Source organism: Pelobates fuscus, chromosome 9 (assembly GCF_036172605.1).
Source record: "Pelobates fuscus isolate aPelFus1 chromosome 9, aPelFus1.pri, whole genome shotgun sequence".
NCBI lineage: Eukaryota > Metazoa > Chordata > Amphibia > Anura > Pelobatidae > Pelobates > Pelobates fuscus.
The window spans coordinates 24991705-25017197 of NC_086325.1; the positions used below are offsets into that span (position 1 = coordinate 24991705).

General features: G+C 41.7%; 1 protein-coding gene across 2 annotated transcripts; it reads left to right on the plus strand.

Moving 5' to 3' along the window:
* The first annotated feature begins 6810 nt into the window (after positions 1-6810).
* PHF1 (PHD finger protein 1) lies at positions 6811-25189 on the plus strand. 2 transcript variants are annotated; one of them, XM_063431581.1, is made up of 15 exons: positions 6816-7058; positions 10604-10787; positions 12939-13020; positions 13916-14011; positions 14092-14192; positions 14291-14439; positions 14720-14815; positions 15710-15778; positions 16180-16303; positions 17036-17103; positions 18565-18699; positions 18844-18958; positions 19654-19751; positions 20574-20651; positions 21466-25189. In XM_063431581.1, the coding sequence occupies exons 2-15, from the start codon at positions 10614-10616 to the stop codon at positions 21704-21706; spliced, it is 1626 nt and encodes a 541-aa protein (XP_063287651.1). In that variant the 5' UTR covers positions 6816-7058; positions 10604-10613; the 3' UTR covers positions 21707-25189. The 2 variants fall into 2 exon arrangements, with proteins under 2 accessions (XP_063287652.1, XP_063287651.1); XM_063431582.1 differs by lacking the exons at positions 19654-19751; positions 20574-20651; positions 21466-25189 and having other exon boundaries at positions 6811-7058; positions 18818-18935.
* The last annotated feature ends 304 nt before the right edge of the window (positions 25190-25493 follow it).

Genomic DNA, 25493 nt, shown 5'->3' on the forward strand with positions numbered 1-25493 from the left:
TCTCCCAGGCTCCCTCTGACTGTATGCTCTGTGCTGCTCTCCCAGGCTCCCTCTGACTGTATGCTCTGTGCTGCTCTCCCAGGCTCCCTCTGACTGTATGCTCTGTGCTGCTCTCCCAGGCTCCCTCTGACTGTATGCTCTGTGCTGCTCTCCCAGGCTCCCTCTGACTGTATGCTCTGTGCTGCTCTCCCAGGCTCCCTCTGACTGTATGCTCTGTGCTGCTCTCCCAGGCTCCCTCTGACTGTATGCTCTGTGCTGCTCTCCCAGGCTCCCTCTGACTGTATGCTCTGTGCTGCTCTCCTAGGCTCCCTCTGACTGTATGCACTGTGCTGCTCTCCCAGGCTTTCTCTGACTGTATGCTCTGTGCTGCTCTCCCAGGCTCCCTCTGACTGTGCGCACGGTGCTGCCCCCTCTGACTGTGCGCACGGTGCTGCCCCCTCTGACTGTGCGCACGGTGCTGCCCCCTCTGACTGTGCGCACGGTGCTGCCCCCTCTGACTGTGCGCACGGTGCTGCCCCCTCTGACTGTGCGCACGGTGCTGCCCCCTCTGACTGTGCGCACGGTGCTGCCCCCTCTGACTGTGCGCACGGTGCTGCCCCCTCTGACTGTGCGCACGGTGCTGCCCCCTCTGACTGTGCGCACGGTGCTGCCCCCTCTGACTGTGCCGCTCCCTCTGACTGCGCCGCTCCCTCTGACTGCGCCGCTCCCTCTGACTGTGCCACTCTTTCTCTGACTGTGCGCACTGCGCCGCTCTCTCTCTCTGACTGTGTGCACTTTGCTGCTGGATGCACATTCAGTTATGTAATACATCAGAAATAAATTTGAATTCACAATTCTCTACCTCAATTTAAATCCATAATATACATAAACATCTGCATATTTTATGCTTATTACAAATTCAAATATAGACAAATTAAAAAGAGACAAGTAGACAAAGATGACAAAACCAAAATAACTCCAACAGATTACTGTTATTTTTAACTCGATTGGCCTCTAAGATTTTTATTTTTTTTAAATATCCGTTTCAAAACAATTAAATCGCTGTATGGATGGGTTGAAAGACACCAGTCACAATATTTGCCTAAACGACAGTTTAGTATTATGACCAATTTGCCACAATTCACTGTTTAGTAAGCAAACCCCACTGTGATCTTGCAAGGGTCTCGGTGGGGGGGGGGGGGGGTGGTGTCAGCAGTTTGATGGGGAAGAGAATTACACACTGTAAAGATTCAATATGACTGTTTACACTCAGCACTTCAATAGTACCTGAGAGTGTAATATAGCTCATATCTCTTTGTAACAGTTTATATTATGAATCCTTAATACAACTAGCAAGGCTGCCCAAAAAGGGGTCTCAGTGGGTCAGGTGGACCTAGGAAGCATGGATAGGGATGCTAAAATGCCATAAAACAAGACATACATTGTATTATTTGTTTTAACATTATGTGGCAACCTCCCAAGATGTGTAACTGCCCTGGCACCTGTTAATGTTTCTGGCGAGGATGTGGATAACTACGACCTCTGTCACACATTCACTCAATAGGAAGTGGGTGCTGGCATTTAAGGTAATATCTTGGCACTTGTACACAGAACCTAGGCACTAGGTACAGGAAACTCTGTAGCCCCTCTCCCTCCCTCTGCACCGCCAAGAATGGTGTGTAGCAGGGACAGGAAATGGACAAAATTAAGATAAATTACACATGAACGTGTTTTTTTTTTTTTTAATTGTGAGAATGTGCATCCTTGTGTATCGGTGAGTGTCTGCTATTTAGATAGATTTGTGTTTAGATAACTATGTATATGTGTGTGTGACTTTTTTGTGAATCCTTGTAGGGAAATGCAAGGACATATTTTTATGTGAGTCCTTGTGAGTTTTATCGTTTGTGTCCTCTATGCGAGTTTATGTCTTTGCATGCGCAAGTGTGACTCTGTGTTGGTGACCTGGTATATGAGTATTATTGTGTGTGATTGGTTTGTGGCTTATTAGACATTTTAAAGTTTGTGCAGCATGCGATGTGAGTGAGTTCCTAATGATCTGCATATGTATCTTTACTGTCAGTTACTCAAGTTCAAAGCTATGGTCAAAAAACACCCGGGGCTTGAACCCAAAAAAAGAAATTGGTGACCTCTTCCAAAGGGCCCACACCTGGCCCCTACCCAAGTCCACTACCTAACACACCTCTTTGCACACTCACTGTTATTTATATACACACAGATATGCACAACCACACACAAAGAGAGACATCGACATACTGTCAGACATGCACAGGCCGATACGAAAAGATTATAGGCACACAGACAGACACATAGGTACACACAGACAGTCACACACACAGGTACTTACAGTTATACACACATTCACACAAAGGTACACAGGTATATATAATATCTAGTAACGGTAGCACTCACAGGTATCCCAAAATGTGATTATTGTGTGACAATTGAAACATGATATGTAAAACAAACATTCAGTTTAACATTTTGACCATACTGGGTCATTATCAAGACGATTTCCAACCTATAACATGCATGTTTCCAAGAAAAATAACATAAAATAAATACACATACCAACTGAAACATTCAAACTCCTGTTATTACCGTGTATCTGGAACGGGCATGATGTCTCCAATCACAAAATGCATGATAGGACCCGCCATGTGATGTGTGGAAACAGGCATACAACAGTTGCTATGATGGCCTATGTACCAATGTGAATCAGTGATACCAAAGCTTGAACGAAGTGAAAGATCTTAAGAAATATGCAATTGTACACAAAGTATTCTAAAAAATAAAAGGTCAATAGTATAGTAATGGTAATAATTATCCAAAACGGTCAATTATTATTTCATTATATTTTTTAGAATATGGGTGTTTACCATATTTGAATAAACATTATCATGTTTATGTGCATTTTTCTTCATGTCTAGGATATTGCATATACAATTTTATACTATTATGGTGGTTTCTATTGTACGTATTTAATACTTTGTAATCACAGACTCTCGCTGGTATGTAGGTCGCCATAGCAACCGTTGCATTCACATTCTTGTATATCATGTGGTTCATCCTATTCAGGTGTTTTCCTTTTGATGATCATTGTGTTTATGTAAATGTTTTTCTCCATGTTTGGAATATTGCATGTATAATTGCATATTTATTTGATATCTTTCACTTGGTTCACACCTTGGTATCACGGATTTACATTGGTACATTAGTCGTCATAGCAACTGCTGTATGCACATTTCCACACATCACATGGTGCGCCCTATCACACGGGTTTTTGTTTCGTAGACGTCAGTTCAAGGTCCTGATATACAGTAGTCACGGGGTTTAAATGCTTTTATTGGGAAGTGTAATTATTATGGTATGTTTTTTTTCTTATAAATATGCACGTTTATGGGTTCACAATTGTCTTGATAATGACCCATTTAAGTGAGAATTGTCAAGAATTCAAAGTGAATTTCAAATTAAAGCCAACAGGGATTGCTGGCTTGAAGGTTATTTTTTTGCAATGCAGCTAATTTGGTCTTAAAATTGAGATTCAATATGAACAGTTCTTAATTTGGTAAATTACAAGATACAAAAAATTTGTACATAGGACAATGACCCCTCAGTCCCCTTCAAGGTAGGCACCTTGGGACGTCACGCAGTTCTCCCAGCATTTCTTCCACTGTTCAAATTACTCTGCAAAACCTTTTGTTGTAATCACCATCAGCGGCTCGTCGTATTTACCTGAAAGTGATGGATTCACTCCCTCTGGTTACCTTGGGGCATGTATGTGGGATATCTTGCCATTCCTTGATACTCCAGTGTGGAGAACCTCTGCCATTGCCGATCTCATGTAATGGCTTCAGCCATGGAAATGCTCTGAACCGCCCAGAGCTAACAGGAACCATTACACAAGGTCTGCCATGCCAGAGGGTGAGATCTGTGACTAGCCCAAGTCCCTTACATGATCCAAAACATGGAACTTAGGGCTAATAAATGTATAAATATAATAATTATAATACAGTGCATTTTTAAAATTCAGTGCATCTCATGGGCCCCTCTTCTTGCACCGTTGCAGTTAGATGTATGTGAATATACTTCTATGTGTGAGTATATTGCTAATTTAATAAGTATTCATTCATTAGCAGTTTGTATACATGTGCATATTAGGTGGATGTAAATGGTTAATTAGGTATGAATGTATATGTGTGTGGCAGATCAGATGTGTTCAAGAGGTAAATTATAAATCCATGTATGTGTGGATAATTGGAATTATGTGAGTGGCCAGTTATGAAAATATAGCATTGCCAACACCACATAGTGTGAACATGGAAGTCCGCCCACCCCCCAATAGTCCCAGAGGTAATTAAAGATCTAGATACACAACGTACGAATACTCCTACAGGTCAAATTTCCCCCTTTCCCGAGATTCATGAGAAACATGGCAAAAGTGGGACACATGGAAATCTGGTGCCTTAGGTTCTGTATAACAAGGGTCTTGGCGAATACATATATATCCCAATTCATGAGCTCCATTATGGAAGGTATTGTCCTTACTATTTATACTATGTTTGATAAGTATGGTATGCAAGACGATTTCTGCTATTTTAATGTTGATTTACCTGCCTATACTTACAATGTATAACCCTATTACGCTGTATAACCCTACTACATGCATGACACACCTAGGTGAGCAACACAGCTCACTTGAAGTTGACCTTACTAAATACCTTTGTACCTGTAGCGGAGCCCTAGTCCTAGCAGGGACTCTCCTCCGCTGGTTACACCAAATTACACTCAGAAACAAGTAAAACAATCCAATGGAACAGTCAGGCACAGCAAAGTAATCCAAGAATCTCCCACCACATGAAATACAGAAAATGCAGGGGTTTCAATCCATCCCAAGATCCCTTGTGCCTGAGAGATAATTGCCTGAGTAAACTCCTCTATTTTAATTATGTCCTAGGCACAAAATATCCTGTACCCCAAAAGTACCCAAACCCTTAGGAATCCCACAAAACCACATTCCCGATAGCCCCGATCTGAGTGACCAACATATGCAAGAATCACTCAGATCGGTTCGGTAGAACGGGAATGCCATCGTGTTGAAGTTTTGACCGGCCAGACACGAGACGCTAGCCCAAAATAGTTCCAGGGAGATATGTGTTTTGGCCGGTCTTCGTTCGTGGGCCTCCCGTGCGAAAGCCATGCAAGGGAATCTCTCGCTTTCAGGGTACGAATGCTCCCCCTGTTCGGTAGTTTATATCTCCTGAACGCTGTTAGTGTAGATGGTCGGGAACAGGAACGGGCAGTGGTCGAATGTTTACCAGTGTCCGCGCGAGTGCCTAGCCGAAAACAGTTCCAGGCACTCGGCGACCGCTGCCCTCGTTTGGGAGACAAGATGGCCGTCATTCTCTCAGCCACGTGTTCGGTTATATGACATGGCGGCCACCAAGGAGAAGCATTCATTAATTGTTTCCCTTGCGGTTTCGCACTTAAGTGGTTGGTGTTAACGTTCTATTGGGGCACAGGGGTGGTCCTTGTTTGGGAGACAAATGGATTCCGTTCGTATGAAGTCTCCTGAATGGCCGAAGAAGAACCACACGAAATAACCGGGGGAAAATACACTAAATAACAGAGGGAAGATACTGACAGGCAATATACGGGATAAAAAGTAGCTTGCAAATGTCCATCCTGCTACATTACCATTGTACCTATTTATAGATACTGTACCTTTTTGATCCAACTGTTAAGTTGTCTAATTATTGTACTAGAGTGAGTACACTAATAAATTAGAATTAGGGTTAAGTTAAAGATGATATAATGCTTAATTATAACCTAAACCTCAAACTACTACAGCCTGTTCTCTGTCAAACCATTTTAGAATGGTTTAACACAATCCAAGGAACCCTCTACACCTTACCTTTACTCTGTGTATAGTACTTATGGTCCTGGTTTAGCTGTTAGCACTTCAGTTCTTTGTAAAACCATTTTTGAGCAGTATGACACAAAGCCAGCGGTTCCCAGACTCCCGCGACATATAAAAATTACACTTCTGGTTTAGCGATGTCAATTTTGTATTAATTTGGAAGCTTTCGACTGGCTGAACTACACACTTGACAGTAGCCAAATAGTACCAGACTGTAGTGCTTATGGTGCCAAGAGTGTAAATTTTGGTGCTGTTAATGTTTCTATTTTGTATGTTACACAGCCGCTACACAACGCAATCTCCTGTTTGTATTGTGTATGTTACATCCTCATGCAATTCACATAATTATACTTCTGAGATTCTGAAAGGGGTCCCATTTTGCTTTGCTCTGGGGTATTTTGGCAAATTTTAATAAACATCGCTCCCAATATTTACAGTGAAAACAGTGGGACAGTTTAATTGTAGGTGTGTGAATGGGGTGGGCCAGGGGTGAGGTGCTTTTCTGAGACATTTTAGGTGACTAATTAATCATTTATGCAACTAAAATGTATTGTATCCCAAGGCCAAAGTATTTTATTTACACAGACTGATTCACAAACACATTTGGACAACCACAACAAGAACTGTCCAACTTTGGCCTGAACTGTCCCTTTAATGCTGAAATGCTCCTAGGAGCCTAAGGGACAGTTAGACTTCCAGACCACACTTCTGATTGGACACAAGTTTTCCCGCCCAGTCATTTGGTGGCCGTTGCGCCACGCCCATTTCCCTACTTGCCCTCTTGCGATTGGCTAAGGCAGGCGAAACGCGTTTCCTGCCGCATTTGACAGGCGTCCTCTCCTTCGCCCCGCCCCCTTATTGGCGAACGGTGCGAAATACCGACCAGCCCTTGGCTTCGTGGAGCCGTTCCGATTGGCTGGCTCCGGGGGGTGGGTGTGGTGACGTCGCCGGGGTCGTTGGCTGACTCCTCCTGCCTTTAGGCTGCTGCGTCACTCGGGCCGAGGTGCGGCCCGAGGATAGAAGGAAGGAGGACGCTCCCCTGCCCGGACCCCCCCGGGAGAGGAGAAGAGGCAGACACCGCGCCACAGCCAGGGCAAGAAGAAGAGGAGGAGCCGGGGGTGGAATCTGAGGGGATCCCGGGGTGAGGGGAGCACCGTGAGAGAGGAACAGCAGAGGCCAATTACCATGAGAGGGAGACAGGCGCAGGAGAGGCCATTGGCTTCCAATAAAATGACAATAACCGCAAATTAGCATAGAGCCCTCCATCCCCTCCACCCACACACCCTGCAACAAAGGCCGGGCAGGAAGGGGTTAATCTGCCCAATGCCTGGGTTAATATACTCACTCCATTGGCAATACATTGGATAATGGGAGAAAAGGGGCAACTTCAGATAACACTGAGGGCTGGGGGGATTATTTAATTTTAACAAATTCACTACATTTAGAGTCATTTTAAAATTTCAGATTTTTTTTTCATCTAAAAATCTGATTTATGCCAATTTATGGTAAGAGGAAGCAGATTGATTATATATTTAATTTATTAAAAAAAAAAATATATATATATATTTAAACCCGATAATTAATTTAGCGCAAGAGTAATACACAGTATTGGAGTATGTAGGTTTTTTTTTTTTTTTTTTTAAAGTAAAATAAAATAAAACAAAAACCCAACAGGCAGGACAAGACGAAATGCTTTATTTAATACCGGACTTGACCTGTGAGTCTTTTGAGTATATTCTTCTCCAGCAGTGGCCAGTGTGAATATAGGAGCACGGTAGTTAGGTTTTTATATACTGAGTTATAGTGCATGCTGGAGGTTTTATCTCTACCAAAATGTAAAAGCAGGCTGCCCTGTTGGCTAGAACCCCCTTGGCGCTCTTATATGTGCGCACAATGTTGGGGTTATGGGAGTTGTGGCTACATCTTGTCTAGCCTTTCTGACGAGAACAGGCTGATATCCCGAAATGAAACCTAGAGAAAAGTTATAGGCATTGATTGACCTACCCCGTAGGAGAGCGCCATAATGGAAAAGAGATTAGCGTAATATTGGGTGAAGTAAACCATTTCTATCTGCCAGGCCTCAACTGTTCCTCTCTCTGGTTTTGTAATTAAAATCTTCGTTTCATGTATTACGCGTTTCACACTGTATCCGTTCCATCAGCTTCACCTCATTTTATAGAATGCGCCTTGCACGCACACCACGCATTAGTAGAGTCTCATACAGCCTGTTATTTTTATCAGACATTGACACATTAATTCTGGTAACCGATTAAAGGTGCAATCCTAATATTGGTCTTTCTGTGCTTTATATATAGAGCTGTGTGCCGTTGAATTGTTTTTCTCTTTTCAGGTGGCGTCCTTTCGAGTCACGGTAAAATTATGTATTTCAATTTGTGACTTGTATGTGTTGGTGAAATGTGCTAAATGTGCAAATAAACCTTTCTGAATGTTTTGCGTGCTCTCATTTCTCTTTTTTATTTTTTTTTAAAGGCGGGATTGCACCTTTAATATATCACATGTTTATTTTTTCACGTGATTATGCATGCCACGTATGTGACACTCATGATTAGAATATGTGGTCCACCAATCTTCATTACAGCCATCAATGTAAATCCGTTTCATAGACTGTCTGTATCCTTTGTTAAATCTAGCATTGTTCCAGCAGATCAGGAGACTGTAGTTTTTACTATTATAGATTCTACACAAATAAGCATCAATTCTTTATCAGCTCCGTTCATCCAGATTGTTGATTCTCATCCTTCATTTGTGATGCACATTGGATTGTGTGAAGCAGAAATTAGAATGGAAAAAGTTGGGACATAAGATTCCTTCGGTCACAAAATGACAATGTCTTACCATTGATAGTTACGCTAGCTTTAAAAAATCACAATGTCCCAAACATACTTGGATTTGTAAAAATGTAGCCGTAATTTGAAGTTTAGCACCATAGTCTTTATGGAAGAGATATAATAATTTTTTGTTATTGTTAGTGCCTGATTAGTGTTGATATCCATGTTTACACATGATTAATAGGTTCTATGGCTCACTTAGCTGTATGATACATCTTATCATACAGTCCTGGAACGTGTGGCTGTCAAGAGTTGGCGCGTTCAGTACTGCCACTTCCATCTGGAACGTGAGCTGCACAACTTCTTGCCTAGAGGGACGTTAGGTTCTCGAGATAATGATCAACATTATTACCCAATTAACTCCTGTTTAAAGATGCAGAGTTAATTGGCTAATGGTGTGTAAATTGGGAAAATGCCAAAAATTACTGTAGGATAGAGACTTGGGAGAAAGACGTCTACTATAAATCGAGGTCGGTCGAACCCAGGTCTTCAGGCTAACCCTTGATATATTGCTATGCAAAGTTAATTAATAAAGTCATAAAACAGCAGGAGGTTAATTCCCTGCAAGATGAGTTGGACATCTTCACTTTTCATTGACGCGCTCCTTACCCCGAATGCTCATTATGCAAGTACTGTGTACCGTAATTACATTTTTTACAGTATTGATTTAGTGAACTTATTTCTTAAGTCATCAACTAATCCCCCAGTGCAGTCTTACTTTTTATAAGACAGACATTCTGAATTGGAGGTCTGACCAGCACAGGGGTGGGTTGCCAAAAACACGTTCTAAACTGCGAACATCCTTCACTAAAGTGGAAATTGTTGAGAATGCAGAGTGGATTTTCATTTTATGTCACACTAGTTATACTTTAAAAGTTCTCCAAGTCATCTTTTCTTTTTTCATTTTGCCAATTTTAGACAAAATTGTGAAATGCACAATTTATTACAAGTCTAACTGTCTAATTAAATAACCACATGTGCGTTCAAATGGAAAAAAAACAGCGAAACCTCCATATGGGCATTTATGAAAGTTAAATGACTCCTACTTGTTGTGGATTAAAAACAAAACCGCAAAATTGCAGATTTGGAAGAATTCTCCACCTCTGTTGTAGTCTTGGCTGTCTTAGCCTAGATTTTGCTATTTGGATATCAATACGCTATAATTGGCATATAAGCCAGTAAACGTTTGTAACCTTTTGTATATTCTACTGTAAAACGTTGGGTATCTGATGTGGGGAAGCCACTGATGGGCTAAAGGTGGGTGTCTCCCACTAGGTGCATTCTTGCTAACAGTCCATAGTTATGAGACCATTTCTAGGCATTGTATCAGTCACAGATTGCACGTTTTTTTTTTGTTTATATGAATTTTGGATTTTCTTATATGCAATATTGCTACTACTTATATTTATTCCATATTGTAAGTTAATCTTCACTGTGTGGCAGAGTAATGCATTATGGGTTCTGCAGGCATGCTCTCCGTTATTCAGTACCAAATGAATTGTTGGGATTCCAAAGTGAATTTCCTGAATGATGAAATTCACTTTGAGATGCTTAAAATTCACAATATGGTGAATAAAGCTGTAACAAGTCATAGTACAAGGAATTCCATGTGCAACAAACCCATAACTTGTATGGGACTACTCGGTCACTTCCATAATGAATTCAAATGGCGTATCTAGATGCAATGTTCAGCTGCTATGCACCTTCACACGGTTCCAAGTGTAAAGTAATGTCAGAGGTGACGTTTGTTAACTAGGAATCCTCTAATTTCTAATGTCTCTCTTTTGTTACAATCTCCTGGAAACCACCACTCGCCCTCTTTCTTTTTTGCATACAGACAATGTGTGATGGAGGGACGGGAGCCCCCGACCCGACCAAACCGTACGACGCCCGCTAGTCCAAGGGTGACGCCTGCTCTGGTGAAAAGGCCACGGTTCCAGACTTTGGCTCGTTTCTGGGAAGGTCAGGATGTCCTGGCACGCTGGACAGATGGACTTCTCTATCTGGGAATAATCAAGAAGGTGACCTGGTTTATTCAACTTTATCTTATAGTCAAGGACAAGATTGTTCACTAAATTATGAATCGTCAGGAATTTCACATGAATTTCGTGTTTTAGGCCAAAATAAACCAATTGGAATTGTTCTTAAAAATTTTAGCTGTTTTGACCTAAAATTTTAAATTTAGTTTGAATTCATGAAAATTTGCTAAAATCCTTGTGAGATTTAGCTAGTAACTATCATTATTGTATTTCTTGTGTCTCTCTGGCACTTGCTCGTCATCACTTTATCTAGCGCTAGTGAAATCTATTTTTTAGTTGCAGTAAGATTTGAATGAGACATTGGGACAGAGAGGTGGGCAGGTTGGCATTCTTCTGTTATTGAAATTGGAATTAAATATAAATTATGTTCATAATTATTGATATACTCCCTTAAACCGATCTTGCACTTCTCCGTGCCTGAAAGTTCCTTTTCCTGGGTAACATACAAGAAAATATAATGTCCCATTTAAATGTACTTTATTTCAAAAATCATGGTGCAGCTGTGATTAAAGGGATAATCTAAACACTATAAACACTACAGTGTGCTGTAGTGCTCATTGTGAATAAAATTCTATTGTGGTATTTCCTTAGTTAAAGGGACTCTCCAGTGCCAGGAAAACATATCCGTTTTCCTGGCACCGCAGGCAGGACCCTACAGTGCCCAATCCCATGTTGCTGTAGGGGTTAAAACCCCTTCAGTGACTTACCTGAATCCAGCGCCGATGTCCCTCGGTGCTGAGTCAGGCTCCGCCTCCACGGCTGACGTCGCCGGGGGAGACCTAATCCGCATGCCTGGCAATAGACCTCCCCATAGAAAAAGCATTATTCAATGATTTCCTATGGGGATTCCGGTAACGCTGGGGGTCCTCATGCATAGCGTGAGGACGTCCAGCGTTGTTTAAGACTTTTTGGGTTTTAAGAACACTGAGGCCCTTCTAGTGGTGTTCTGAAAGACAGCCACTAGAGGTGGACTTAACCCTGCAAGGTAATTATTGCAGTTGATAAAAACAGCAATAATTACACTTGCAGGGTTAAGGGTGGTGGGAGTTGGCACCCAGACCACTCCAATAAGCAGAAGTGATCTGGGTGCCTGGAGTGTCCCTTTAAGAGTCAAACAGTTTCAAACCATTTTCCACTTACCTGGGTCCCCTGTGCATGTCCAATCCTGCCTCCTCTTCTGATTTAATTATTGGGAAAGTTCCTAATTCTGCTTTAGTGACATTAATTCTGTTGGAAACTATTTGATATATCTACTACGAAGAAGGATCTTCCAGTTTACCTACTTCAGAAGAGGAGGTTGATCAGAGATACTTGGACCCGAAAAAGGTTTGACTCTTACCCAGGGTATGGCAGAAGGGTATTCTTGATACCAGAACCACTACATCACACTGTGGTTATAGTGCCTAGACTGATTCTTCAAGCTATTTACGAAGCTCACTTGGAGCCTTTGACTTATCTTTACTAAGACCTTGTACCATCCATAATAGTAAAGGAACGCTATAGTGGTGGAATAAATATTTAGGTCCCCAGCCCCTCTCTGTGGAGTTAAAAGGTGATTTTACTGACCTTTTCTCAAACTCTGCACTGGTCTTGCCACGGCTGGCCCCGCCTCCATGTCTGAGATCATCAATCTTAATAATCTCAGCCTATCAAAGGCTTTCGGGAGGCTATTGTGCATACGCAGCAAAATGTCATGCTGCCCCAATCAGCATCTCCTCATAGAGAAGCACTGAAGCAGGGTATCTCTTTGGGAAGTGTTCAGCGTCTCCATGCAGAGCAGGCAGATGCGGAGTGTAGGACTGGAAAGCACCTCTAGTGGCCATCTGAGTGACTGCACCTAGAGGTGTTCCAAGTCACCAACGTAAACACTCCCTTTTCTCTGAAGGCTATAGACACCAGAACCGCTACATTAAGCTATAGTGGTTCTGGTGACTATAGTGTCCCTTTAACCAGCATGCATCTGACCGTCTATTCCTGTGTGGGTGCTTTTTTGTAGGTGTGAGCTACTCACTCAACCAGGAACTGTGGAGCATTCACAAGAAAATTAATTTTAGGCCAAAATATCCAAGGTGGAAAAATATTAGGTGCGAACCTTCCTAAATGTCTACCTCCCTCATATGATTTCTCTTACAGGTGGACAGTGCACAGGAGACGTGTCTTGTTCGCTTTGAAGATAACTCTCAGTTCTCAGTCCTGTGGAAGGACATATTCCCCCGTAAGCATTCATTTCATTGCAGCGTGTGCCATATTTACACATGGGGACAGTTTTCTAAGACATACAGATCTGCATTGTTTGAATAATGGGAGATGGGTGCAGATGTTTTGGGGACTTCGGGATGGTGGCAGATTGGCTGTTTGCTGTACGGTTATTTCACATTTGCAGAGCTCTAGAGGAGAAAGATGCTTGACGTGCCTCCTTAGGTACTGAGACCGAGAACGTTGGGCCAAAAGTTTGATTCCCAGCCTGGCCAACTCAGACTTTCATTCTTAGAGCGATAAGTTGGGGAATAGTGCCAGCATTATGGCTGTAAGAGCATTATGGGAGATGTAGTTCACAACTTTTGGAGTCCTGAAGGTTGCCTACCCCTGCACTAGGTGTCATTTAAAGTAACATTATTTAGCTGCTTCATCGGATTAAAATAGTATGTGTCTGGTGTCCTCTGGCCCCTTCCTTCCATTCAGTGTTAAACCGGTTTTATTGCTAAATGAGGGCCTTATGGTTGCTGCTTGGGCTAATAATGAAGCTTTGGGATGAACAGCAAGGGATGTCTCTTATTGTCTGAGCATGTCAACTGATTACTTTCAGCTTATCACAGCGCCCATTGCTGGTATGAGTTGGTATGGCTAGAAGGTAGTGTGTAATCTCTGTCTTAGCCGTTTCTCCAGTAGTGGCTGGGGTGTGGGTGACCAGAGACCCTTACTTGGCCTTGAATTGTTTGGAAGCGGTTTAAGGCATAATGGTGAGACAGTGCCAGGGGACTCCAAGCACTATAATCAATAGGATGAGATGAACATTTATAGTGCCTACTGTGTCCCTTTTAAAAAGAAATTCCTAGAACTAAAGAAGAGTACCAGATATTTTTAATTCCCCTGATTCTATTTCCCCACAGCTGCCGTGCCTGGAAAGGAGCAGTTGTGCTGTGTGTGCAACTCTCAGGCGTGTACCCCAGACAACAAACTTGTACACTGTGGGAAATGTAAACACGGTAAGATTGATGTCCGTATTGTCTGCAATGCAACCTCGCAGTCCATTGTATTATGACAATATGGCTGTCTGCTCCTACAGCATACCACCAGGAATGCCACGTTCCCAATGTCCCATGCGACACAGACTGTCCTGGCAGTTCGTGGATGTGCAGACAGTGTGTCTTTGCTGTGGCCACCAAGGTACCTGCTCCTTCTTGTGTACTTTTGCCTGACGTGCTCCTCACCGTTCCATACACACCTGGTGATATCACCATCTCCTGTCTTTCTTGCTCTCGCAGAGAGGTGGCGCTCTAAAGAAAGGTCCTTATGCACGATCCATGCTGCATATGAAGCTGTCTCTGCCCTATCAGCTGAAATCTTTAGAGTGGGACCCACTGCATCTAACCAATAAACAGCAGTGTTACTGCTACTGTGGGGGGCCTGGAGAGTAAGTATGGCGTAAGTAACAAGTGGACAGGGGGAGGTTTATTTACGGGTCTGTGGTGTAGTTTGAGGGGGAGGGTCCAAGACAGTAAGTATGGCGTAAGTAACAAGTGGACAGGGGGAGTTTTTTTTTTTTTTTTTTTAGGGTCTGGGGGGGTCCAGGACAGTAAGTATGGATTAAGTAAGCAGGGTGAGGAATGGGTGGTGTGAAAGTGCTGGTCAGTGTGTGTATATGTGTGCTTTATCATACATGTGTATATACACACGAAAATCTTTCCCCACAGATGGAACATGAAGATGCTACAATGCTGTCGCTGTTTACAGTGGTTTCATGAGGCTTGCACCCAGTGTCTGAGCAAACCTCTACTCTACGGAGACAGGTGTGTAGATCATCGCGGGCATCAGCGGACCAGTCCTCACTTTGTACATAGCTGTGCAATCTTTATACTGCATATTTTGGTATTCATTCTAAACTGTGAATTGTGGTGAATTGACATACCTTCAGAACAAACTAGCAGAGAAGGAGAGAAACAAACAATCTTTATATTTTACTTTAGATAATAAACCCATTTGTGTGTATTTGATAATGGGATACATCTTAATTGTCACATGGCCTTCAAGTGTTACTCTCCCTTCCTGGAAGCTGACTGGTTCTCAAATCTTAAAGGGAACCTATAGTCACAAAAATAACAATTGTTATTTCTATAGGTCCCCTTCTGTCCATAACCCCCTCAGTAAATACAGATTTTTAACTTTTTATTTATTTATTATTTTGATGGCTATTACTACAGCTCTTCACAGTATTGTATTGTATTGTTCTGTTCATGAAGAAGATGCCTTCTGTAAGCTAGCTTCCTCTTTCCACAATATATTCTCTTGCGCACAGAGAATGCTCGTGCATAATGATGCATATATTTGGTGGTTTTCTGTCTAGCCCAGATAATTGCTAGACTTTGCATCGTCAAATTGTCATGGTTCCCTTTATAATATTTGGGCAAAGCAGACATTTCAGTGGGAAGGAAGTATATTATTTTTACTCTGTACAATAATGTGTTGTCACCTTTTATAATATATTATAATCTGACATCTTTTCTGTCTTTCATATTTATTTTTCCTCTTATTTCTCGTTTCTCTCGACCCTGCCCCACTCACGTTTCACTTGCTCTCGTACTTTCTTTCTCCTGCCCCCCCCCCCACCATCTCCCTTTAATTTTTTTTATCACTTTGTCCATCTTCCACTCTCCTTATTTTCTGTATATTCATGTTTTTACCAGGTTTTATATTTTTGAGTGCTCTGTCTGTACCAGAGGTCCAGAGAACGCCTGGAGACTTCCCCTGGGATGGTGAGTGTGTGTTTTCCATTCATATTTTTGTAGATGAATTGTCACTGTCATGCCTTCAATTTGTGTGTGTGTCATTGTCTTGGCATATTATTTGCACCTCCTTGTCTTTCCTTCTTTGCACGGTTAGCATAAAACACTTTTTACCGTGCTCGGCGAAGGTATGATGGCACAGCCGTCTCAGGTCACCCCCTCGCTTGGTTACAAGGAGGCTGCGTTACTCACATTGTCACATATTTATAGTTGAATGCTGGTCGTGTTAAACTATAATTTTGTTCCATACTCTGTGACGTCTCTGTTACAGGATATTATAACTCTGTGATGGCTGACTAATACCTTATTCACCTTAACCTGTCTGTTCGAATCTGTTTGTGTAATATGATTCCTTTCTATCCCACCTATAGGGTAGACGTTTCACACCTTGTCCTGTATCATCTAAGTATTTGTTGTAAGAAGAAATATTTTGACTTTGAGCGGGAAATTTTGTCGTTTGTAAACGAGAACTGGGATAGTTTACTAGTAGGAGAGGTAAGTGCTGCTTTAGGAAGTACATCGTTCTGACGTGGCAGTCACACTATCAGCAACATCATACGTCACCAGTAATATTATTTTACCAGATTCCATTCACCTTATTTTTATAGAAGAGGTGTAAGCTCTTTGTTATCAGCTCATGTTCTTGTCACTATTACGCTTATCGTTTACCCTTTGTACGATGCCTCTGAATATGTTGGTGCTTTATCGATAGCAACAATCTAGGTGTTTAGTGTCTGCAAAATGGAGCTGTCAGCTGCATTACAAGTATACACTCGGAATACCCCGTTACTAAATACTATAAATAGCTTTCATTATCCTCTGGTTCTACATATGGCCTTGACTTGCACCTCTACTTATTAATGATATAATTTAATGTAATAAGTGCAGATTATCACACTAATCACCTTACATCAGCCAGCATCCAGTACGGGTGGCTCTGTCCCCCCCACTCTGTATGATGGACACTGGGACAGAGGACAGTGGAAGGAAGGTTAAAATATTCCATTTTGCCATTGGAGTTTAGTTTACTCAAAGCTGGTGTTCAGCGAATAATTAAACACCAAATGTTTGATATGGATAAACATCTCGATTAATATGTAAAATTCTATTCTGCACTCCTAATGATTTGTAATCTGGGTTATTTCTGTGTGCAAGGAGGCACTTTGTATATTTCTATGGATACATACACCGTTCAATTCTTGCTGTATGATGATTTGCCCTCTGTAGCTTACAGATACTCCACGGTCCGAGCGATACTCGCATCTGCTGCACGCCCTCACTGGGCAGAAGGACAGGTAAGGAATCCTCTATCTCCAATTGGCCTCAGTGTGTGACCGAGCCCCTCATGTGCATTATTGTCCCATGCTGGAGAAAGGCCGTCACTTTGCGAGTATTTGGTTTACTATTTCCAGGCAGGTTATGGACACAGTGTATATTGCAACTTTCCATTTCATCTAGTCAAATACTAAAAACGCCCATCCGTGTGCAGGTTACCAAGTCATAATAAAATCGACATTCTTCCTCATGGGAGTATTCGCCAATCTCTGTTAAACTGCTGCTGTTCATGTTTCTGTTAAGTTAATATGTGCCTGAATTGAAGGAGATTCTCCCCCATTTAAATACCTTTTATAGAAAGCTGCTGCAGTGGATGGGGTACTGTGGTGTGAATTGTATGTTCTGTATTAAAGGGTTACTCCAACCACTTCTGCTTTTTTAAAGTGGTCATTCGGGTAGGAGTCTAGATATGCAGTGTTAATTTTAATTATGTTCTGGGGGCATGTTGCACCCCCAGCACAAGAGACCTAAGTCTCTCCAGAACTGTGCTCCGGGCTGCCAACGTCTGTTCTTATGCGCACTGCATCCTGGCAACAGACTCAACTGCGTAAGAGAAGCTCTCCTCTCCCCTCCGTCACTCCCACCCTGAATTAACCCCTCTCTTCTCCATGTACCCTCCATTAATTTTTTGATTACCCATTCTCCCACTTCTCCTTTCCCTCCTTCTTCCCAGTCCCCATTCCCTTGCCGATTCTGAGCTAGCACATAAACCCTGAGCCGGTAAAATGGTTTAATAGAAGGTTTTATATTAGAAGCCTATGAGTGGACCTCTGGGTGGCCCCTGAGACATCAGACTTGGGAGTGCCAAGCAGCACCGGGTAGCTTCACTCAGCGCTGGCTTAAGGTAAGTAAACTTTAGTTTAACCCCTTAAGGACACATGAGATGTGTGACATGTCATGATTCCTTTTTATTCCAGAAGTTTGGTCATTAAGGGGTTTAAACAATTTTTTTGTATTTTTCTAGGGGGAGAGTGGGGGGACATATAGAATAATGCCAGTAGGGCATTATTTTATTATCTATGAAAAACGGTTAAGTCTATAGAGAGCTCCTGGTTTTATTGGTCTGTTTATAGAGAACTGCTGATGTTGCAAAGTCTATAGTGACATGTTGAGTTCAATGCCATGTATACACTGAGTTTATTTTTACATCTGTGCTGGGATCAATATAATTATGCAAGAAACTGCCACTACTGAATTCATCTGTAAGCTATGGTAGGCAGTTAGTGTGAAGATTTCACTTCCGTTTACTGAGAATAACACATTTGCTAAACTGTGTCTGCTAAGTGCATCTTTGGATATTGAATCTTGTGGTTTAAGCAGAGCTATAAATGAGAAGATATCCTTCCAGCGCCTTTCTGCCTATACCAGCAGAATTGGCTCCATGTATGGTTTAAATAGCGTTTCATTTGTGCCACACACAGGTTCATCTCTGGGAAAGAGATTAAGAAGAAAAAGTGCTTGTTTGGGCTTCAGAGCCGCGTCCCACCTCCAGCCCCTCAGACAACAGAACTGAGACTAGGAGAGACAGACGTAAGAAGCCCTGCCCCCTGCGTAAGGTGAGGGACTCTGACCTGCTTTTACGGTCACGTATTTCGCTCTCCATATGATCAGTTTGTCAGCCCCCGCTTTATTTAAGTATCACGCTGCATTACGTATTTCCCTTCCCCTCCCCAGCGAGCGGACATAAAGATCTCTTGCAGTTCCCTTTCAGGGAGAATGGGGGCCCTGAAACGCCCCCCAGACCGAAAGAGGACGCAGAGCATAGAGCAGCGAACACAGAGAGAGAGGCGGAGTCTGCGCCAAGCACTTACCCAGGTAATGGATACCTAGGTTAACCAGGTAACCTGGCCAACGGATTTGGTGTGGCTAGTAACTGGCTGATCAACACAAGCAAACTATGGTGATTCCACCAGACATTCAGATTGCTATATGTCCAGTAGTTATAGTAATTAGTATTGATTTTTACTGAAATTAGTATTATTTTCATAACATATTCCTTCCTCAATCCAAGATACATTTTCAGCCTTACAATATGTTTAAATGTGTATAATTGTTTCAATCTGAAAGGCAATTGCTTTTAAGCGATTTATCCGAATAGATTTACTGGCAATCGTAGAACTAATAGATTCTGAATTCGGCTCATTCCCAAATTAACCAAATCGTTCAATGTAAAACAATTTTTTTTACGAGGATTTACATTTTGATGATTCGGTTTGTTTGTGAATTAACCAAATTTTGGGAATCTACTGGTTGGAAGATTACCAGGAACTTTTTTCGAATTAATCAATTAAAACTAACGTTTGAAAGTGTCTTCTTGCCGGCATACCAGTACAAAAAAAATCAATGGGTGAAGTATGATTTTACTTAATTTGACAATATTGGTTTCTAATGATGATAAACCCCTTGGAAGACCTGTACATTTTGTCTGAGATAGTCACGCACCATAAAAAAATATGGCCTGTTACAGGTGATTGTTGTCTCTGAAAGTAATGTGTGAGCATCTTTTGCAGGATGTGATACAGAATCCGTTAAGCCCCCACCAGGAGTATCTGGGATACCGTGGTAGCACTTACAACTTCCGACGCATAGGAACACGCTGCCTGCAGAGGTGAGGAGAAAGTGTACTAAACCCTTAAGATGATTTTTGAATAAAATGTCACTTTATTGACCACTGACATTCTTAAAGGGACACTATAGGCACCCAGGCCACTTTATTCTGTGATCTGGGTGCAGTGTCCCTGAACTCTGCAACTGAAAACATTGTAGTTTTAGAGAGATGTTTTCATTGCAGTGTTAAGACTGCATTTAGTGGCTGTCTACCAGACAGCTGCTAGAAGCACTTCCTGCTGTGTCACTAGTTTAACTAGTGAAACTATGGTCTGTGAAAGTCCAGCATCTTCTAAATCCCCATAGGAACGCATTAATAAAGTGCTTTCCTCTGGGGAAGGCCTAATGCATGCGCATTATGTTCCCCCTCGTGATGAGTCAGAAGCCAGCACCTAGGGACCTCGGATGTAGAATAAGGTGAGAGTTTAAAGGGTTATTTAACCCTTTGTGTGCCGGGGAGGGTACAGGGACGCTACAGTGTTAGGAATACAGCATTGTATTCCTAATGCTATAGTTGTCCTTTAAGACTATGAAAATATTCACACTAAGTGGAACTCACTTGGGCTCCTGAGTTCACTTGAATAACTACACGATTCAGCTAAACATTGGTACATGAGTTGCTGTATGGTTACTGAGCATCATGGGAAATGTAGTCCACAACAAGGGCTTTTATTATTTCTGTAAATGGTAATCTAGAAAGCTGAGTTAAAGAGGTTGAACAATGTACTCCAAAATCTGTGTCTGTGGTTCCACCTGAGCCACTTTGTTATAATCTGAAAATACTACCGTGGATTGATTAAATGAATAATTGTTTTATCTTTAGTCCTCCCATTAGGATGTTTGCCTCCTTCCATCCCTCTGCAAACACATCAGGGTCTGTAGCTGCTTCTCTGCAGTCTGGGTAAGAGTGAAAATTGTGCATGACTTTCTATAACAAGGCAGGGAGTGCTGATTACCGTTAGAAGTAGACATACGAGATCATGCATTGTTGCCTTCCAGTACCGACCAGTAACGTGATGGCCTGTGGATAGGCTGATCAAGTATAGTCCGTTGCCAGCTCCTAACATGGTGCTTCTAGCATGAGTCTTTTTTTTTCTCCAATTTTACAAAACAGTCAACATAAACCCATTTCTATGAGAAGATCCACAGTTCTGCCCTGCCCTACACTACCTACACACCAGTGAGTGTCCCACCATGTAGGCCAGGGGTGGGGAACCTTCGGCCATGCAGATGGTTTGGACTACATCTCCCTTGATGCTTTGCCAGCATTATGGCTGTACAAGCATCATGGTAGATGTAGTCCAAAACATCTGAAGGGCCAAAGGTTCCCTATCCCTGATGTAGGTTGTTACGAAACAAACGACTTGTCAATCATCTTTGTCTGGGGGAGGCTTCCAAGCCTAGAACCTGGTATTTTATGGTGAGCCCAGTGCAGCCGTCTCCCATTTCTTTGATTTCAAATAAAAGCATTGTTCTAGAAGTGTTACCTTGTGCTTGTATGGGTTGGGACAGCAAATTGATAAATTGCACAGAATGTGAAGAACTGTATATTTTATTCTGGAAAAATAAAACTAGTTTCATTAAAGAAAGTGAATAGAGTAATTGTCAAGGGAATACAAGCCACACCATTGCAACCTTTCTGGTGGGGGAACATTCTCAGCATTCCCATAGAAAATAACTGATTTTATTGTTTCTCTTTTACCATACCCTCTCAGTGAGATCTCGACGGAAGCCCCAGAAGCCCCTGTGCTCTCCGAGATGTTCGAAACGGCCCCAGGTCCGTCCCCCACTACTCTTGGACGAACCCGGATCGCCCCTCCCCCCTCTTCTTCCACTTCAGAGGGCTGCTTATGGCCGGGATCTGCAGAGGAGGACACGCGCATACTGGCTCGAAGGGTTACAACGCAGGGGGCAGTTCAGTACCTGGTGGAGTGGGGCGGAGGAGACATCTTCTGAGAGCTGTAAAGCATACTGAAGAGGGACTTATACTTGCATCATGCATCCTTCCTCTGTCACGTGTGCTTCCCGCGAGGATTCAGTGATTGCTCTGCTTCCTGTACATAGCTATACATGGTTTATCCTAAACTCTATACACGCGTGTACATAACCATGCTCGTGCTTCTTGTTCTGTCACGTGTTATTTACAGTGTCCGCTCCCGGAGACTGCATTATAATAGGACAGTCTTATTAGCTGAGCGAAATCTGATTTTGATTTTTTTTTTTTTTTTTGGTCTATTGTATAATTTTAAGATCCAGGATGTGTTGTGGGATTGTGTTTTATGGACTTGGCCTGATGCTGCCGGCTCCTAGAGTTCTAGATGTTCTGATTTAAGGTGTCTCTGTAGAGCAATCGTGCCATAAACATGGAGTCGGTTCTACTGGTTTTAATAGCTCTGGTTGGACATGCCTGTAAGACAGTCTTGATATACCAGTGAGATCAGGTTCTTTACTCTTTAATATTTCTTAAATGATGGCCTGGAATGAATGAAGGAGGGTACAGACAAAACGTTTTACTGGGAACTTATTTTATGGTGAAAGAGAAACTCATGACAAAAATTAAGGGAAGTAAATAATTTACCTAAAAATGGCAGTTTGTATTATTCAGATTTCAAACCCAGAATAGCGTATAGTACTATACCATAGGAACTACTCCTGGAACAGGGGAAGGCTGCACATCAGAGCGTAGAGAGGAAACAGCCTAAAGTTAACGTTTCCACTTCCATGACTGATCGTGGCTAATTTCTTTATATAAAGTTTTTTTTTTTTTTCTTCTTCAATAAACGGTAACTTTAAAACAAAATTACATATAGTCTTAAATTAGAGGGGCAAAGGGTTAAAAATAATATCAGGAAGTATTACTTTACTGAGAGGGTAGTGGATGCATGGAATAGCCTTCCAGCTGAAGTGTTAGAGGTTAACACAGTAAAGGAGTTTAAGCATGCGTGGGAAAGGCATAAGGCTATCCTAACTATAAGATAAGGCCAGGGATTAATAAAAGTATTTAGAAAATTGGGCAGACTACATGGGCCGAATGGTTCTTATCTGCCGTCACATTCTATGTTTCTAATTTAGGCAAACATTTCTTACTTGACAAAAGGCTCCAATTCGGCTCTAGTTACGGAGTATTTGAGCCTACGTATTTGATTTACAGTACACAATTTGAGGTTTAGCAAATAAATATTTGTATAAAGATACAAGTCATGAACTCTGAAATTGTCCAGAACTGACACGGGAAGTGAAAACATTACACTAACATAGCTGCGCTGGAAGAGAACTTTTCCAATTCAGCTATTTTGGTCTGAAAACCTTTCCAATTCAGCTATTTTGGTCAGAAAATTGTGGTACCCTTGAAATTCTCCCCTGTAATTTGTCGCCTGCATATTTTATTATGTAGAAAATGATACATCTGCCTCATAGTAAATGCTTTTATTGTAACCAGTGAATCATGGAAAAGAATCAAATCTTTATTTAGGAACCCAATATTTTGTCCACTTGTGTATTTTGTCAGGATAAAGAATGTAGTGTTAGATATAAAGAGTAATAAAGTATATGTAGTAATGGTTTGATTAAAGTGCCAGCATATTCTGCGGTGTTGTGCAATGGTTACATGGATTTGACAAGTATAGGAGTACAAGAAAGCTTAGGAGTATATGAAAAATAATCAATGAAGGCCTCTCGTGAAAATGAACTTTATTAAAATGTGAACTGTTAGGAATTCTAACTTCTCCAAGTCAGCTATGCTTTTAGTTCAGATGATTTGTCCTTAAACTGGAAATTCGCTTCAACGGTTTACTACAACCAAAAAACAGTCTGGCCGTATTTAATAAAATACGGTTTTGGTTAAAGTAACCCTTTCTATCCCGGTGCACCAACTTTAAAATAAAAACTTCCGTTCCAGTACCACCACCCACTCATTGTCGGCTAACAGAGACATTGGACATGGGCGGCGTGCAAGGGGGTGGGGCAAGGGGGGCATGCTGCCATTGGGTAGCTGATGCCAGTATGATAAGCGTGTTGCCCTGTGACGCTGCTGGAGACTGAGTTACACCTCCGGCAGCAAAGGAGTTAAACTCTGTATGTGCAACGTTTGATAGCAAAACGCTGCACATACACTCAGACTCACGGCACCATGACCACTTTATATCACTGATGTTGCTATGGTGCGTGGAGTAACTGTTTAATAAAGATTCATTAGTGAAGTCTAAGGGAATTTCAATACGTAGGCCAAAACTATCTGTATTCTATATTTTCTATAATGGATAGATAATTGGAGAGTAAAAAGGTGTTAAACTATTAACGCAGGTAGTGGGCGGACACAGTGTTAGCAGAATATCTAAAATGAAGTGTTTTTAGGGAAGTTATTTTAAGGACTGGAAGCTAGTGCAGATTGTTCTATACAAGGTTATTTAATAAAGTTACAAATGCTGAATTCAAAGTGAATTTAAATTTAAGACCAAAATAGCTGAACTGGATAAATTCTCCAAAATAGATGTGGTTCAAGTTCAACTATTTTAGCCTAAAATGTTAAATTCACAGCAATTCTCACTTTACTAAATAACGTAAACCGTGTAGAATGAAATGAGAATGAAGCCGCTCTAGAGAAGAGACGTAATGAGAGTTGTATGTTGGGGTGGGAGGAAAGGCAAAGGCTGTTGGCAGGACAGAGGGACCAGATAGAATATGTTGGCACTTTATATAAAACGAGGTTATTCGCGGAAGTGCGATTTGTCGGGAATTCTAAGTGAATCACAAATTTAAAGCCAAAGTGCGTGATCTGGAAGTATAGCCAATAAAGAGAATTTTCTTAGTTCAGCTTTTTAAGAAAACACTATAGTGTTAGGAATAAAACGTGTATTCCTCGCGCTATAATATTCTGTAGGTGTCTGGGCTCCCTCCGAGTGAATGAAAAAGGTACGTTTTCTTATCTTTTCTTCATTGATGTTTCTGGTTTCTCTGCGATCACCCCTCCTTGGTTCAAGTTGAGTTCATCAATCTTAATGACATTATCCAATCCAATGCTTTTAGGAGAACAGCATTTGATTGACAACAGAGTTTGATTTGGTTATCAAACAGGAACTGCCCCAATGTTTTACATTGCAGGGTTAAAACGCCAGGGCCGCTGCTTACAGACCACTTAATTGAGGTGAAGTGATCTAGATTACTTTAACAGTCCTTTTAAAGTTGAAATTCGCTTTGAATTCCTGACCATTCTCAATTTATTGAATAACCCTGTAAGAATACTATTGTTGTTACTTTGCTTTGATTTAGGGGTTAAGGTGTGTACCATTTAGTGCTGGCGTTTCATCTTTCTTTCTGGTGTGTAGTCTGACTCTGAATCCTCACGTCTGCTATATCCAGGGACCAAAAATGATTGGCTTATGTCATGTGGGCATTTCCGAAAGGCTTATCAATAAAGGACTTTTGTAACTCTTATGGGAAGATCTTGGTTGTGTGAATTTGTTACGATTCATCATAACAATAGCTCTTAGTATGACTGTTTGGAGAACACCCTTATAGCATTAATTACTAAACCTAAAATTGGAGAGATTTGACAAGGAAAGTGCAAAATTAGACAAATATTCTCCATCTTAACTATTTTTATTTTTTTTTCGGCCTAAATTCCCAGATCTCCTTTGCAATTCTCCCCAGTTTCTAGTTTAGGGAGTCAATCCCAAAGCAATGCTGGACAAGATGTAGACCATGAAGTTCACATAAATTCCCCCCCCAGCACAGATCCATACTT